The sequence below is a fragment of the Anolis sagrei genome, chromosome 1 (assembly GCF_037176765.1).
Source record: "Anolis sagrei isolate rAnoSag1 chromosome 1, rAnoSag1.mat, whole genome shotgun sequence".
NCBI classification, from domain to species: domain Eukaryota; kingdom Metazoa; phylum Chordata; class Lepidosauria; order Squamata; family Dactyloidae; genus Anolis; species Anolis sagrei.
In genome coordinates this window covers 235024129-235038902 of record NC_090021.1, presented here as the reverse complement: position 1 = coordinate 235038902, position 14774 = coordinate 235024129, and the positions used below count along the sequence as shown (strand labels likewise).

General features: G+C 42.1%; 1 protein-coding gene across 1 annotated transcript in view; it reads left to right on the top strand.

Moving 5' to 3' along the window:
- Nucleotides 1-14774, top strand: part of PITPNM1 (phosphatidylinositol transfer protein membrane associated 1) — a 50612-nt gene that overhangs the window by 4106 nt on the left and 31732 nt on the right. Inside the window, exons 2-8 of the mRNA XM_060771459.2 lie at nt 4699-4791; nt 4991-5205; nt 5339-5460; nt 6596-6817; nt 8845-9156; nt 12446-12541; nt 13941-14048. Of these exons, the coding sequence (XP_060627442.2) occupies nt 4714-4791; nt 4991-5205; nt 5339-5460; nt 6596-6817; nt 8845-9156; nt 12446-12541; nt 13941-14048 (1153 nt within the window). The 5' untranslated portion in view covers nt 4699-4713. The remainder of the gene's footprint in view (nt 1-4698; nt 4792-4990; nt 5206-5338; nt 5461-6595; nt 6818-8844; nt 9157-12445; nt 12542-13940; nt 14049-14774) is intronic.

The following is a 14774-nucleotide window of genomic DNA, read 5'->3' as shown; positions in this document are numbered from 1 at the left end:
CACGAGGCTATCGCTGCTGGACATGGCTTTATAAGGGAGTGAAATTCTGAAATAGTGTCCCTTGTGCATTCATGGGAGTAACTAGTTTTCATTCATATTTCAACATGAGTTGGTTTATTAAGAGTAATGTATACGATTACTTATCTTGTGACTCAGGCACGACTCTCTCCCTTTTTGCATTAATTTATGCTGGAGATGAAAATATTACGTGACAGTGTTTTTCCTGTGATGCTTCAGAGGAAAGGTTTTGTTTTTTTTTTAACTTAGAATCTTCACCTGATTGACATGTTTTGAGCTTCAGAAGAGGTTTTCCTGAAAATATGGGTTGGATTTCCAATCTCAAGGGAGCAGAATGTCGCCTCCCCATGAGCAGCTTGCCTCAAAGAACCACCTGGGGCCCTTCCACACAGCCCTATATCCCAGAATATCAAGGCAAGAAATCCCACAATATCTGCATTTTCTGCATGTGGACTCAGATAACCCAGTTCAAAGCAGATATTGTGGGATTTTCTTCCTTGATATTCTGGGATATAGGGCTGTGTGGAAGGGCCCTGGGTGTTTTCCCCCTTTAAACTGGTCCTTTTTTCTGCAGGCTTTACTTGTTTATGGTACCTCTTGCTGACCAACTCTGCTTCCCTGCATTACATTATTTTGGTTGTTTTAAATGAATGGTTCCTTCTATTGGTGCATTTTTCAGAAGAGCCATAGAGAGACAAAATTCGTGATAGACTGTAGATATTTTTAACAATGTAAATTGGGAGGCAAACACAACCTCGGTTGTCTATTCATGGGGATAATATTGCTGGTTGACCTTGCAGACTGTTTGCATGAATTACTGAGACTAACTATATATAAGGTGTTTTTTTAAACCTTTGAGATGTGCTAATAAAGCTTTAGTTTCATGGATGGAGAATGTGTAGCTGTCCAGATTCTGGGGATGGGAGATTTAATGGGATTTGCAGTGGCATATGCTCCCTTACTTTTAATCAAATTGGCTGGACGTATTGGTATTGCCATGCAGTATCATCTGGAGGACCACATGTTTCCCACCCCCTTCTTTCAATTATATGAATGCTGTTATAGAGCACAGGAGTTGTGTCTCCAAGCAGAATATAGTAGAGTCTCGCTTATCCGATCTTTGCTCATCCAAAGTATTATCCAACACTGTCTGCCTTCTGCCTGGATCCACAGCTCTTTCAATATAGTGTGATGTTTTGGTGCTAAATTCATAAATACAGTAATTACTGCATAATGTTACTGTGTATTGAATTGCTTTTTCTGTTGATATGTTGTAAAACATGATGTTTTGGGGCCTTATTTGTAAAATCATAATATAATTTGACATTTAATAGGCTTTTCCTTAATCCCTCTTTATTATCCAACATTTTTGCTTATCCAACGTTCTGCCGGCCTGTTTATGTTGGATAAGTTAAATTCTATTGTATTATGCAAAAGACAGAGGGATACACACATGAGAATAACTCTCTACTGAGGATGCAAAGGTTTGCTTTGTCTTGAAAATTTTTGGCAGGGTTCCTGTGCTTTGAACAACCATGCGATAGGTGAAGATTGAGTTGTTTGCCTTACCACTGTGCCACCATGCTGGGCAAAGCTGCCCGTCTTTCATCCCTGCCTGCTGTGCAGTTGCAAGAGATAGAGAAGGAGATAGAAAGATGCCAGGTCAGAAATATACAGAGAGCTTGATTGGAATGGCAAGTGCAAGGTGTACAAGGTGCCGATGGTTATATGGAATTACATGCTGATCTATGGAATGAATGTTCCTGTTCCCTAACATCTTGTTTAGGGTTAAAGCCGTCATTTAGCAAGGTTTGCTCATGGCTTGGGCAACTACAGATGTGCGGAACTGCTGACCCTCTAGAATAGTGGTTTTCAACCTGTGGGTCCCCAGGTGTTTTGGCTACAACTCCCAGAAACCCCAGACAGTTTACCAGCTGTTAGGATTTCTGGCAGTTGAAGGCCGAAACATCTGCGGACCCACAGGTTGAGAACCACTGCTCTAGAATCTAGATGTTTTTGATTTATGCTTCTCATGAGCCCTGTCCAGTACGGTCATAGGGGAAAAGATTCTGAAAATTGTGACCAAATATCTGGTGGGGCAGTGAGTTAAAGCACTGAGCTGCTGAATTTGTTGACCGAAAGGTTACAGGTTCGAGTTTGGGGAGCGGCGTGAGCTCCCACTGTCAGCCCCAGCTTCTGCCAACCTAGCAGTTCGAAACATGCAAATGTGAATAGATCAATAGGTACAGCTCTGACGGGAAGGTAATGGCACTCTATGCAGTCATGCTGGCCACATGACCTTGGTGGTGTCTAGGGACAACACCGGCTCTTCGGCTTAGAAATGGAGATGAGCACCAACCCCCAGAGTTGGACACAACTGGACTTATTGTCAAGGGGAAAATCTTTACCTATCTGGATTACAACTCCCTCATTCCTTTCCTGTTTACCATGTTGGCTGGGGCTGATGGGAGTTGTGGGCCACAGGTTTCCTGTCTATTTATTGTATGAGATGGTCAAAAGGCCCTCCTGCCCATCTGAGAGGAGCAAGCCTTGAAAAATAGCAACTTGAAATTTGCTGGACAAAGGAAAGAGGAATTGCAAGTGCAAGGTATGTGGCTGCTAGTATTGCGGGTTGTTGCCTGGGCGAGTGAGAGGGCCAAGGAGCGGAGCAAGTGTGTCAAAATGGTGGTGCTGCTCTCTTGCTCCTCGGCGCATTTCCCTTGCAATATGTTGAAACTCCCTAGCCTCACATTAGCCCACAGTTGCTATGGAAACATACCCGGTGGGTTGTGTTTTGAAAGAAGGTCAAATGTGGATTTCCTCCCAGCTTCTCTTCTTCTTGAAGAAGTAAAAGGCGTAGTTTCAGATGCCAGAGAGAGAGCCTTATTACCCAGATGTATTCAGAAACCTTTTTCAACTCATGTGGCTTTTCCTGAGAGCAAAGATGACCTCTGTAGCAAAAGCACACACCCCAAAATGCAGATCTGAGTGATACAGGGACTCTGTTGAAGGGGGCGAAAAACCAATTATCTCCTTAAACGCATGGTCCAAAATGTTCCCTGCAGAGGAAATAAGATCTTCCTGCTTGAAGTTAGGGTAGGGACTGCTGCTCCAATTGCAGCTATCTTCAGATGCCTTGATGTCATATCAGTCCTTCTGTATGTATTCCTAAACATATGCTAACCACTCACATTGTCCTCTTTCCAAATGGTATTGAGGTACATTTGGAAGCACAGGTGATTATTACGGTAGTCCCCATAGCAACATTCCTCCTGGGAGAATCAGAAATGCAGGCAGCAAAGATCAGATCCTCCTTTCTGTGTATGTCTGTTTAGATCTCTGTATACCCTGTACTACGCACACACTAATTACCAATATATATGACAATACCCTATTTTGTAGGTTCTGGTGGTGGTCATCAGAATAGTGAGTTGCCACAAAGCAGTGTTACAAGGCTTTGACTGAAGAGATCTGAAACGGAATAATAAATAGAAAAAGGGGGCACAATTTATTCCTGCAGAGCATAAAACCACCAACTCAAGATTTTCCGGGAATTTCATAACACCTGGGAGAAATATTCCCTGCCAATTTGTTCTGGCAGTTTTCTTCTTTGGCAGGAGTATGTCCTTAGTAAAGCCAATGTTTCTTTGTTTCTCATTTGTGATCAAGCTACTGTGAAATGCCTGGCATTGCAATAGGATTGCTCACAGCAATATATATTGTGTGCACTTGTCCTTATGGCTACCCCATGAATTCTGCAAGACTTTCTTAGGCAAGGGATACTCAGAGATGGCTTCATCTTCTGTAATATAGCCCACAGCACCTGGGATTTGCTGGTGGTTAAACCCTTGTGCTGGCAGGACTGCTGACCAAAAGGTTGGCAGTGCAAATCCGGGGAGCAGGGTGAGCTCCCATCTGTCAGCTCCAACTTTTCCCATGGGGACACAAGAAAAGCCTCCCACAGGGACCCCCCATTACCGTAAGCCATTGTACTACCCCTCTCAAATGCACCCCAATCCTTTTGATTAATTTTGTTTTGTATGTACAGATATATATGTGTGTGTGTGGGTGTGGGTGTGTATACACACTCCCTCCTTTTTTTCTTCATTTTTGTTCTTTTTTCTTGTTTTCATCCCCCTGTTCCCCTATTTCCCCATTAATTCCCTTGTTACTGTTTAAATCCTGAATTTTTTATGTACCCCCTTCAAAGATGTATGCAATAAAAATGATTTTAAAAAAGAAAAAGAAAAGCCTCCCACAGAATGGTACAACATCCAGACATCCCCTGGGCAACGTTCTTGCATATGGCCAATTCTCTCATACCAGAAGCGACTTGTAGTTTCTCAAGTTGCTCCTGACACACACACACACACACACAATCCAAGTACCAACCATGGACAAGATCGCACAGAATATGCTTCCTTAGGATATTTAGTTGTCTACCGAAGAATACCAGCTTCTGTGAGCAGTGTGCCTCAGAGGAAAAAAAGGAATGTGGGGCAGTGGTGGTGGTAGGCAGTTGACATATTGTCTCCACTAAAGAACATATGTCAGTGTTGCCCTTGCTGAATAAAATGTGCCAGCACATTGACCCTGTAAGCCCTTGCTCTGCTACAGCAATGTTTTCCCTTCTGGCATTCTTAAAGGTGCACTTACCATGTGCTTTGTCTCAACCCTCAGGGCCTGGTTGCCAAAATGCTGATCAAAGAGTACCATATCCTTCTGCCTATGAGCCTGACGGAGTACCAGGTGGCCCAGCTCTACATGATCCAGGTAACATTAGTATTGAATAGGGTAGAACATAGAGAGTTGCCTGAGGGGTATCCGTGTGGCAAAACAGAGCCCTCTCTTTGCCCAGGTTGCAGTGCCAGAAACCGAGCAGAGCTGAGGGGCACAAGGGGCGAGTGGGGCTCAGAGTGGGGTCTGTAGATTGGGGCCCAGGCTTAGCAGGGCTGGCTCTCCTGCTCCCCAGAAGAAAAGCCGTGAGGAGTCGAGTGGCGAGGGCAGTGGGGTTGAGATCCTGTCCAACCGGCCCTACAGCGATGGCCCAGGCGGGAACGGCCAGTATACACACAAGATCTACCACGTGGGCTCTCACATCCCCAGCTGGTTCCGGGCCCTCCTGCCCAAGGCGGCTCTGCAGGTGGAAGAGGAGTCCTGGAACGCCTATCCGTACACCCGCACCAGGTAAAGAGGGGGAGAGGGAAGGCCAAGGGCTGGAAGGAGGCGGCCGGCTACTCAGGTGAGTCTGTGGGGCGTGATGCTCCCGCGTTGGGTGGGGCAGGGCTTTCACTGTCATTGTCACGCCTTCCCCCTGCAGATACACCTGTCCCTTTGTGGAGAAATTTTCTATTGAGATTGAGACCTATTACCGTCCGGATGCTGGAAAACAGAACAACATCTTCAACTTGAATGCTGCCGAGCGCAGGCAGAGAATTGTCGGTAAGTGTGCAGACATGGAACTCTGTGCATCACTTTGGATTATACTGAGAGTTGATAGAACAAGTTACTATTGCTAAGCAGGGAGGACGAGAAAGGCTAATGCATGATCTTTGTTGACATTTGAAAGGAAAGTTGGATGTAAGCTGGAGTCATCTGTTTAGTGCATAGCTTTGTTGAAGGAAAGTATGCATTAAGAATACAGAGTGGAGGGGAAAATGCAGACTTCTGTGTAAGGAGAAGTAGGAAGGAATGTGTACAGAATGACAAGTGGATGAAATAATATTTTTAATACATGGTTGGAAGAAAGGCTTTGACTTGGCAGGGAAAGGCAGTCTTGAGATCTATAGGAATGCTATCTATCCCAAAGTGTATTTGCACTACAGAGTTATAGCATTATGATGCCGCTTTAATCATCATGGCTTCATTTTATGATATTTTAGTTAAGTGAACAAATTAAGGTACCATATATACTCGAGTATAAGCTGAGTTTTTCAACCATTTTTTAGGCTGAAAAAGCCCCCCTCCCCCAGCTTATACTCGAGTCTATTTTAATATTTTACTCTATTATTATTATTATTATTATTATTATTATTATTACACTCTATTATTATTACATTTATTATTTTACTCTATTACTGTTACTATTACATTTCCATTATTTTACTCTATTATTACTGTTACTATAACATTTCCATTATTTTATTCTTTTATTTATTTCTTTTTATTGCCTGAATTAATGGAATTATATTGATATCTATTTTTATTTTGAAATTTACCAGTAGCTGCTGCATTTCCCACCCTCGGCTTATACTCATCTCAATACATTTTCCCGTTTTTTTGTGATAAAATTAGGTGCCTCGGCTTATGTTCAGGTCAGCCTATATACAGTAAATCCTTATTATTATTGTTATTATTGTTGTTGTTATTATTATTATTATTATCGCCTGATTGGAGCATTAACACAAGATAGCAGAGAGTTCTGCATACCTCAACAATCCCATGTTTCCTTAAGATGATACCACTACAGTTAAAGGAGTATCTAATATAATACAGTCCTGTTTGTTAGATACATCTTTGGTTTTCAATGGATGCCAGACATTTACTGTTAGCTTATCTTCTCCTCCATTTTATCCAGATACCATTGACATTGTGCGGGACCCCATCTCGCCCAGTGAATATAAGGTGGAAGAAGATCCACGACTTTATCGCTCAGTCAAGACCGGTCGTGGACCCCTGGGAGATGACTGGCTGGAGAATGCAACTAATGACTCTCTTATGTGTGCCTACAAGCTTTGTAAAGTGGAGTTTCGCTACTGGGGCATGCAGTCCAAGATTGAACAGTTCATCCATGATGTTGGTGAGTATATGAGGATAGCTTCCACATTTCCCTCCAATGCAGTCCTTCTCCACCAAGCCAAATGAGTTTGGACAAGGAGACCTTCCAGGGAAGGGAAAGGGGTGGCATGTCTTTTAGTAGAAGTGGCAGAAGCATCATTCTTGCTTTCTCTCTGTGTCACCATATTTGTGCAATGCTCCCTGCTGAACTGGCCTTCACACTTCCCCAAGACAACTTCACAGTGAAATGTGCTTTAATGACTGTCTAAAGATCCATTGATATTCCAGGTGTCTTGGGAGAACTTGAATTAAAGGTTCTAAGATTACTTTTTCTGAACTGATTATTTGTTTGCCTATTGTTTCATGGGCAGTGTACTGCATATTCCTCTGATTAGTGTCAAGGGATTCCTCCTGCATATCAGTGCAGACAGTCTCTGAGTTACAAACATCTGACTTACAAATGACTCATATTTAAGAATGGGGGTAAGACAACAAGAAGTGAGAGAAATCTACCTCTCAGAAGGGAAATTCTCTCTTGAAAGAGTTTTCATGGGAAAAAGGTGTCTCCAATGAAGCTTTCTCACCTATCTGTTTTCAGAATAAGCCAAAATTTTCGAAGTCCAATTATCACTGGGACAGAAAGTAAGATGAAATCCCCTGAACAAGGGCACAGACAGCAGAACAAACACCTGAGGGGTGTTAACCCTTCTCTATTCTATCCAAAGCTAATATATTTATTTGGCTATGGTTACATTTAAAAAATGTACTTGTTCCAACTTACAAACAAATTCAAATTAAAAGCAATCTACATAATCAATCTTGTTCGTAACTTGGGGATTGCCTGTAGCTGTTTTTAAGCCCATTGACCATTTTATTTTATTTTATTTTATTTATCATGTCAGAAGAAAATTGAGGGGACAGTTAAAATGTATTTAAAACACAAAGTTAAAAACTTGCCATTATTCTAAATGTCTTTTGACCAGTAGCTGGCCACTTGGAGTGCCTCTGGTGTTGCTGTGAGCAGGTCCTCCATTGTGCATGTGGCAGGGCTCAGGTTGCATTGTAATAGGTGGTCTGTGGACTCCACTTTGTAGCCCCATTTCTTAAGGTTGGCTCTACATCTCGTGATGCCAGAGCACAGTCTGTTCAGCGTCTTCCAAGTTGCCCAGTCTTCTGTGTACCCAGGAGGGAGTCTCTCATTTGGTATCAGCCATGGATTGACATGCTGGGTTTTAGCCTGCCACTTTTGGACTCTTGCTTGCTGAGGTGTTCCTGTGAGTATCTCTGTAGATCTTAGAAAAGTATTTCTTGATTTAAGGCGTTGGCATGCTGACTGATATCCGAACAGGGGATGGGCCAGAGATGTCACTGCCTTGGTCCTTACATCATTGGCTGCTATTTCCCGGCAGATGTCAGGTGGTGCAATACCAGCTAGGTAGTGTAATTTTTCGAGTAGTGTAGGGTGCAGACAGCCTGTGGTAATGCGGCATGTCTCATTAAGAGCCACATCCACTGTTTTAGTGTGGTGAGATGTGTTCGACACTGGTTATGAATAGCTGCAGCCCCTCAAAGCAAGGGCAAGGGAAGATACAAGTTCCAGGGGTTTAGGGTGTATCTACATCAGGCTTGGGAAAACTTCAGCCCTCCAGGTGTTTTGGACTTCAACTCCCACTATTCCTAACACCAGATAAGCTGGCTGGGATTTCTGGGAGTTGAAGTCCAAAACACCTGGCGGGCCGAAGTTAGCCCATGCCTGATCTACATTGTAGAATTAATTTAGCTTGACTCCACTTTAGCTGCCTTTTCTCCATACTATGGAATCTTTGGTTTGCAGTTTGGTGAGGCCGCAACACTCTTTGGCAGGGAAGGCTAAAGATTTTATAAAACTACAAGTCTCATAGAAACATTCAGTTGGAATCAAAGGCAGTGCTGTCTTTCTTGATGCAGTGGGAGCTTAAACTATAGCTCTTCATGAGTGGGATAAACTCTGGTTTCGTAAGGGGAACTTGGGCAGCATTGGGCTGCGATGATTTTGGATGCCTCCTGCAGGTCTACGAAAAGTGATGCTGCGAGCGCACCGCCAGGCGTGGTGTTGGCAGGACGAGTGGACAGATCTCACCATGGACGACATCCGGAGGCTGGAAGAAGAGACAGCACGTATGCTGGCCCAGAAGATGGCCACCTGCATAGAGCCTGCTACAGGCCCCACTCAGCCCAGCCCTGAGCGAGCAGATGAACTAGGAGACCACGACAAGCAAGACCGAGTTGATACCCTGAGGGCTCCCGATTCTTCCCCGGATGATCCCTTTGCCAAGCAGTGGTCAACGTCCTCCCGCTCATCCTACTCTTCTCAGCACGGTGGTGGGTAATCCTTGTACTCGGTGGAAACAGAGAAACGGCATTGGTTGTAGGGAAAGTAGAACACCACCCCCCTTAGAGAATAAATGAGAGTTGCTGCTGGAGGTGGGCTTCTGGTGTGGTGGATTATTATAAAATTACAGTGACTAAGATCAAAAAAACCGCTTGCCGTATTGGCTGGGATCAGAAAAGCTGCTGGTTGTATTGTTTGGGGGGGAATTCTGAGACCATAACAGCAACAACAGCAACAATAACAGCAAAAATAGCTCCTGTCAGCTTGGGTGGGCTGACTGGCTCCTGTAATTGAGATCGAGATAGAAGATTGTCCCTGCTCTCAAACTGGATTAAGCAGGAATTCCTGAGTGACTCTTTCTTTTATAATTTGTTGGCTTGCCTCTCTTGGCTTTGACGAGGGATGTATGAAGTGCAGCCTTGGAGCTGTATGTGTCCTCCTCACACCTCCCAGGGATGCTTTTATTTACACTCAGCTCCTCCAAAGTTTCCAGACTGACCCCTTTTACCACAAATAATAAAAAATAAAAACACAGATAGTGAATTGCTGCTCCTGGAAGCCTTCGGCTGCACCATTTGCTGTTTTAAATAGGCTGCAAGCCTTCTCCATACTTCTCCTTCTCAACAGAAAGGAGGAAACCATGAAAATGAACAAAATCTGGCTACCAGTATTAAAAAAATCCTCTAAAATTAAAGCAGCAAAACAGCAGAGGGTAAACAATCAAGACATCTAATCACCTCTCAACAAAAGATTGCTCCAGGCATTTCCAGGCCATCAAATGCTAATCAAGGTGGTCAGTTGAAACATTCACACCTAGCTCCAGCAGACAAGAGTTCTTTGTCCCACCCTGGTCCTTCCACAGATATATAAACCCTTTTTCCTAGTTCCAACAGACCTCACTACCTCTGAGGATGCTTGTCATAGATGCAGGTGAAACGTCAGGAGAAAATGCCTCTAGAACATGGCCATATAGCCCAAAAAAACCTACAACAAATCACTTCTCCATACTGTATAACATTTAAAAAAAATAGTTATTTTTGAAAACCAGAAGTGAATTTATAGAAACTGTGAGGAGTTGTGTTATTTTCTTTTGATAGTTTGTGTGGCTCCTAGAGGGTCCCAGAGCACAAACATAACCTTTCTCAGTTTTTCCACCCTGCATTTTAATATAATAGTAGTAGTAGTAGTAGTAGTAATAAAAATCATCATCATCATCATCATCATCATCACACAGTCCTAGATGCTTGGGAAGTGTTTGACTTGTGATTTTGTGATATGAAATCTAGCATATATATCTCATTTGCTGTGACATACTGTGTTTTTGTGTCAGTAAAATAATAATAATAATAATAATAATAATACAAAATCTTTATACCCCGCCACCATCTCCCAAAGAGACTCCCAGTGGCTCGCAAAGCATTCAAAGGTGCAAACAGACAAAATACAACAAGTGCGTAAACAATAACACAAAAGCAATAACAACCAACCTAACCATCATAAAACCCCCATGATGAAGATCAATAAAATAATTTTGACACATTCTGCATTGTTTTATCAAAATCTTTGACTTATGCAAGCATCTGGGTGGCATTCTGGTGGGCACACATGTTCATTTAAAGAGAGAAGTTGATAGAAGTGTCCATGGTTTGGAGAAATGCCCAAAATACACATTTCTCTTTCCCCCTTTTTCCACCCCCATCTCTAATTCCTGCATCCACCTAGGGATTATAGTTCTGTGTTTTAATTACCACATGAATGGATAGGGATTCGTATCTGCACCTGAATTTGTGTAGACTTTTCAAAGGAGGAAGAAACTGCACAGAAATTCTGTTGTGAAATTGACTGCTGTAACAATTGTCTGCTATTTGTCTTGGTCAATTTCACCACTCACTTTTTTTGTCTGACACAAATGGAAGGTGTCTCAGTTAAGTTTATAAAAATAGAAGCTCCTCACAGCAGAGGCCTTCCTTCATATTCTTACAGTAAGCTGCTGATATCAGAGTTTGCAGTTGCAATAAGACCAAAGTTTTTCCTCTTCATAGAAATACTTCTCTTAGTTCAGCCTATGATAAGGGATTATCTCCTACATCTGCAGCTTTCTGGACAAGCCTTTTATTATTCCACTGAATAAATCTAAAAACGGAATTTTACAGACGGTCTAGACAAAAAAATGTTGATTTGTAATTGTTCGGTGTTCTACCATTCTTTCTTCCTTTTTTTCCTACCAAAAATGCATTACAGAGGGACAGATGGAGTAACAGCACATTTCCTTTAGTCTGGAACTAGGAGCCATTTTGAGTTATTCAAACCAAATAATCTAGCTGCAGTCGCCCATGTATAGGTAATGGTTTGACTACTGCAGTGCACTCTGCATGGGGCTGCCCTTGAAGACAGCCCCAAAGTCTACTCTAGTGTACCATTCAGCAGCCGGACTAATGACTGGAACACCGTATCGGAACCATGTAATAACAGTTTTACTTTGACTGTCAATGCACATTCAATCTAAATTCAAGATACTGGTGATAACATTTAAAGTTATTAGGACTTAGAATCTCAGTACTTGAAGGACCACCTTTTTATGTTTACATCTGCCCAAAGATTGAGGTCTGCTGGAGAGGGCCTGCTTTGTGTCCCACCAGTGAAGCAAGGGCTATGTCTGCTGTGGTTCCCTAATTGTGGAATATCCTCCCCGAGTCCCCATAGCGGCCTAGCTGGTGTCCAATGAAGACATGGATTCCAATGGAGAGAAAAAAAAACAGAAAATGCCCATGCTTTAAAATTACTTTAAAGCTTGATTTAACTTGCTAAATTGTTTGCTTTCAGACTTTTAAAATTATTCCTACATTTTTAAATCATTATAAATTGTTTGAATTAATTATGTTGTGAGCCACCCTGTGATCCTTATATGAATGTTAGGATATATTGCTGTTTCATGTTGAGTATTCCTTATCTAAAGTTCTTGGAGCCAGAAGTGTTTTATGGTTTGGATTTTTTCAGATTTAGGAAAACATGTTTTTGCTTATAATGAGTTATCTTGGAAATAGGACCCAAATCTACACTTGAAACCCATTTATGTTTCACATATACATCATACACATAGTCGGAAGGCAATTTTACAGACAATACCTTAAATAATTTTGTGCGTTGTGTACACTGAACACCAGAAAGTAAAGGTGTCACTCTCTCAACCACCCATGTGGACAATATTGGATTTTGCAGTGTTTTGAATTTCAGATTTCTAGATAAGGGATACTTTCTCTGCTTACTATGTCTCCACAGCTGCGGTGTCTCCACACAGCTTATCAGAGTGGAGAATGCAAAATATTGCCCGAGATTCAGAGAACAGCTCTGAGGAGGAATTCTTTGACGCGCATGGTAAGAGACAGGGAACATGCTGTATGGTAAGTCTGTGTCCAAAGAAGGTGCAGAACAGAAAGAGGACCTTGTTGCTGTTAAGAATGAACAACTTGGAAAAGTTATTTTTGAACTATAAATCCCAGACCCTCTAGCTAGATTGGCTGAGCTCTCTGAGAATTCTGGTCCAAAAAAGAGGGGGCTGGGGTGACACAATGGGTTAAACCCTTGTGCTGCTGAACTACTAACCTGAAAGTTGGCAGTTTGAATCCGTGGGACAAGATAAGCTCCTGCTGTTAGCCCTAGCTCCTGCCAACCTAGCAGTTCAAAAACATGTATTTCAGTAGATAAATAGGTATTGCTTCAGCAGGAAAGACGTAAGATGTTCCAAACAGTCATGCCGGTCACACGACCAGGAGATGACAACACAGGCTCCTCAGCTTGGAAATGGAGAACAGCACCTCCCCTAGAGCCAGAGATGAGCACTGCCTCCAAAGCTGGAAATGAAAGGAGAAGCCTTTGCCTTTGTTTGTGTGTCTCATTGTATTATAACAGGGCATTGAGTGTTTAAATGTTTGCTGGTATCTGTTTATACTGTAATCTGCTCTGAGTCCCCACGGGGAGAAGGGTGCAATATATATTGTTATATAAAAAAGTAACTTTTCCAATCTCTGGTTCTGACCGATGCAACTTCAACAATACAGCAGCTAATCTGCATGAATGAGATCTCAGTAGATTGCATGTGGAAATTGTATCTTTTTTGAAATAAAAGACTGTCCAGACTCATAAGATGTATTTGTGTGATAAGAGTCTTATTTTAATTCTTTGTACAGCAGTATGTGTGCTGATGCGGAGATAAAGCTTAGTTCAGTGATAAAAGTTTTGTATAAGAGGAGGTTAAGAGGAGTGGTGGTTCTCATGAAGCTTTTCCTTGATTTGAGTCTACTGGGAGGAGGCTGATAGCCATGCAGTGGGTGGCTTTCACAGGGTTCAACCTTATTTCTCTCATAGTTAGCAGCAACTTCCCGTCGCACATTGGGGGGGGGGGGGGGCAATGCCAACTAGCTTATAGAGTATATCAATAGATGTAGGTTTAAGACATCCTGTGATTATTCTGCATGTTTCGTTCAATGCTATGTTCACATTAGAGGATAGAGTCCTTAGTCACATTTTTAGGCATTTTTAGTCCTGTCTGCAAACAACACATAGTAAGACTAATGAATTGTTATAGAGGGCTTTTTCCAGGAAAGAATGTACTGGACTAGATACATCATTGACTTGACTTGTGAAACCTACCTTTTATATACCTTAAGTTTGTCTCGTGTTCACGCACAATTGTGGCTGAAGCTGTTGTGGGAGTAATATGTGTTCACAGTGCTTATATACTGTGTGAGTTTTTCAATGACCTTTTCTTCCCTAGAGGATTTCTCAGACAGCGATGACGTTTTTGCCAAGGAAATCACTAAGTGGAACTCCAACGATTTTCTCGACACTCTGGAGAGACCCATTGAGCCAGATGATGTTCTTGGTAAGAAAAAAAGGTGTTGGCGTCTGTAACACAGAATGGAATGGGCCATGGGAGTGCGTCCATTCTGGTCTCTTACCTTGAACATAACTTCTGAACATAACTGATAAGAGACACCAAATTCATTGGCCACACATCTGTGCATACATTTTTTAAAAAAACAGACCAAATTTTGTGGAGATGCTTTGTGTGGGCATCTGTGTTTATGTTTAGTTTTACATAATTTAGTTATGTATTTGGAATATTTAGAGATCATGGCAGATATATTCAAAAAGGGGTTGGTTTAATTTTTAGAAAATGAATATTGTTATTTTTTTCTACTCACCACTAGTGAGACTGTATTTTTTATACTCACCACTAGTGAGACTGTAAAATTGGTGGAAATTATGTGGCCCTGCAGATGGGATTCGAAGTCTATCAGCCTTAGCTAGCATAGCCAGTGGTGAGGAATCTGGAGTGGGTGCTGTTGGGCAAGTGGGCTTATTAACAAAAGACCCTCCATATGAATGTACAGCAGAGTAAGCAGCGTGACTCACCACTAGTAGCCAAAAGTGATAAAAAGAACAAAAACACACAGACCAATGTTATCTCTTCCATAGGAGGCTTTTCTTTGTAGTAAAATAATATGGTTGCACTATTTACAGCAACAGAGTTCTTTATACTTCCTTCTTAGCATCCACGCTGGGTTTCTTTCTCATGTAGATAAGCGGTTTCATTCTCACAAAGCTT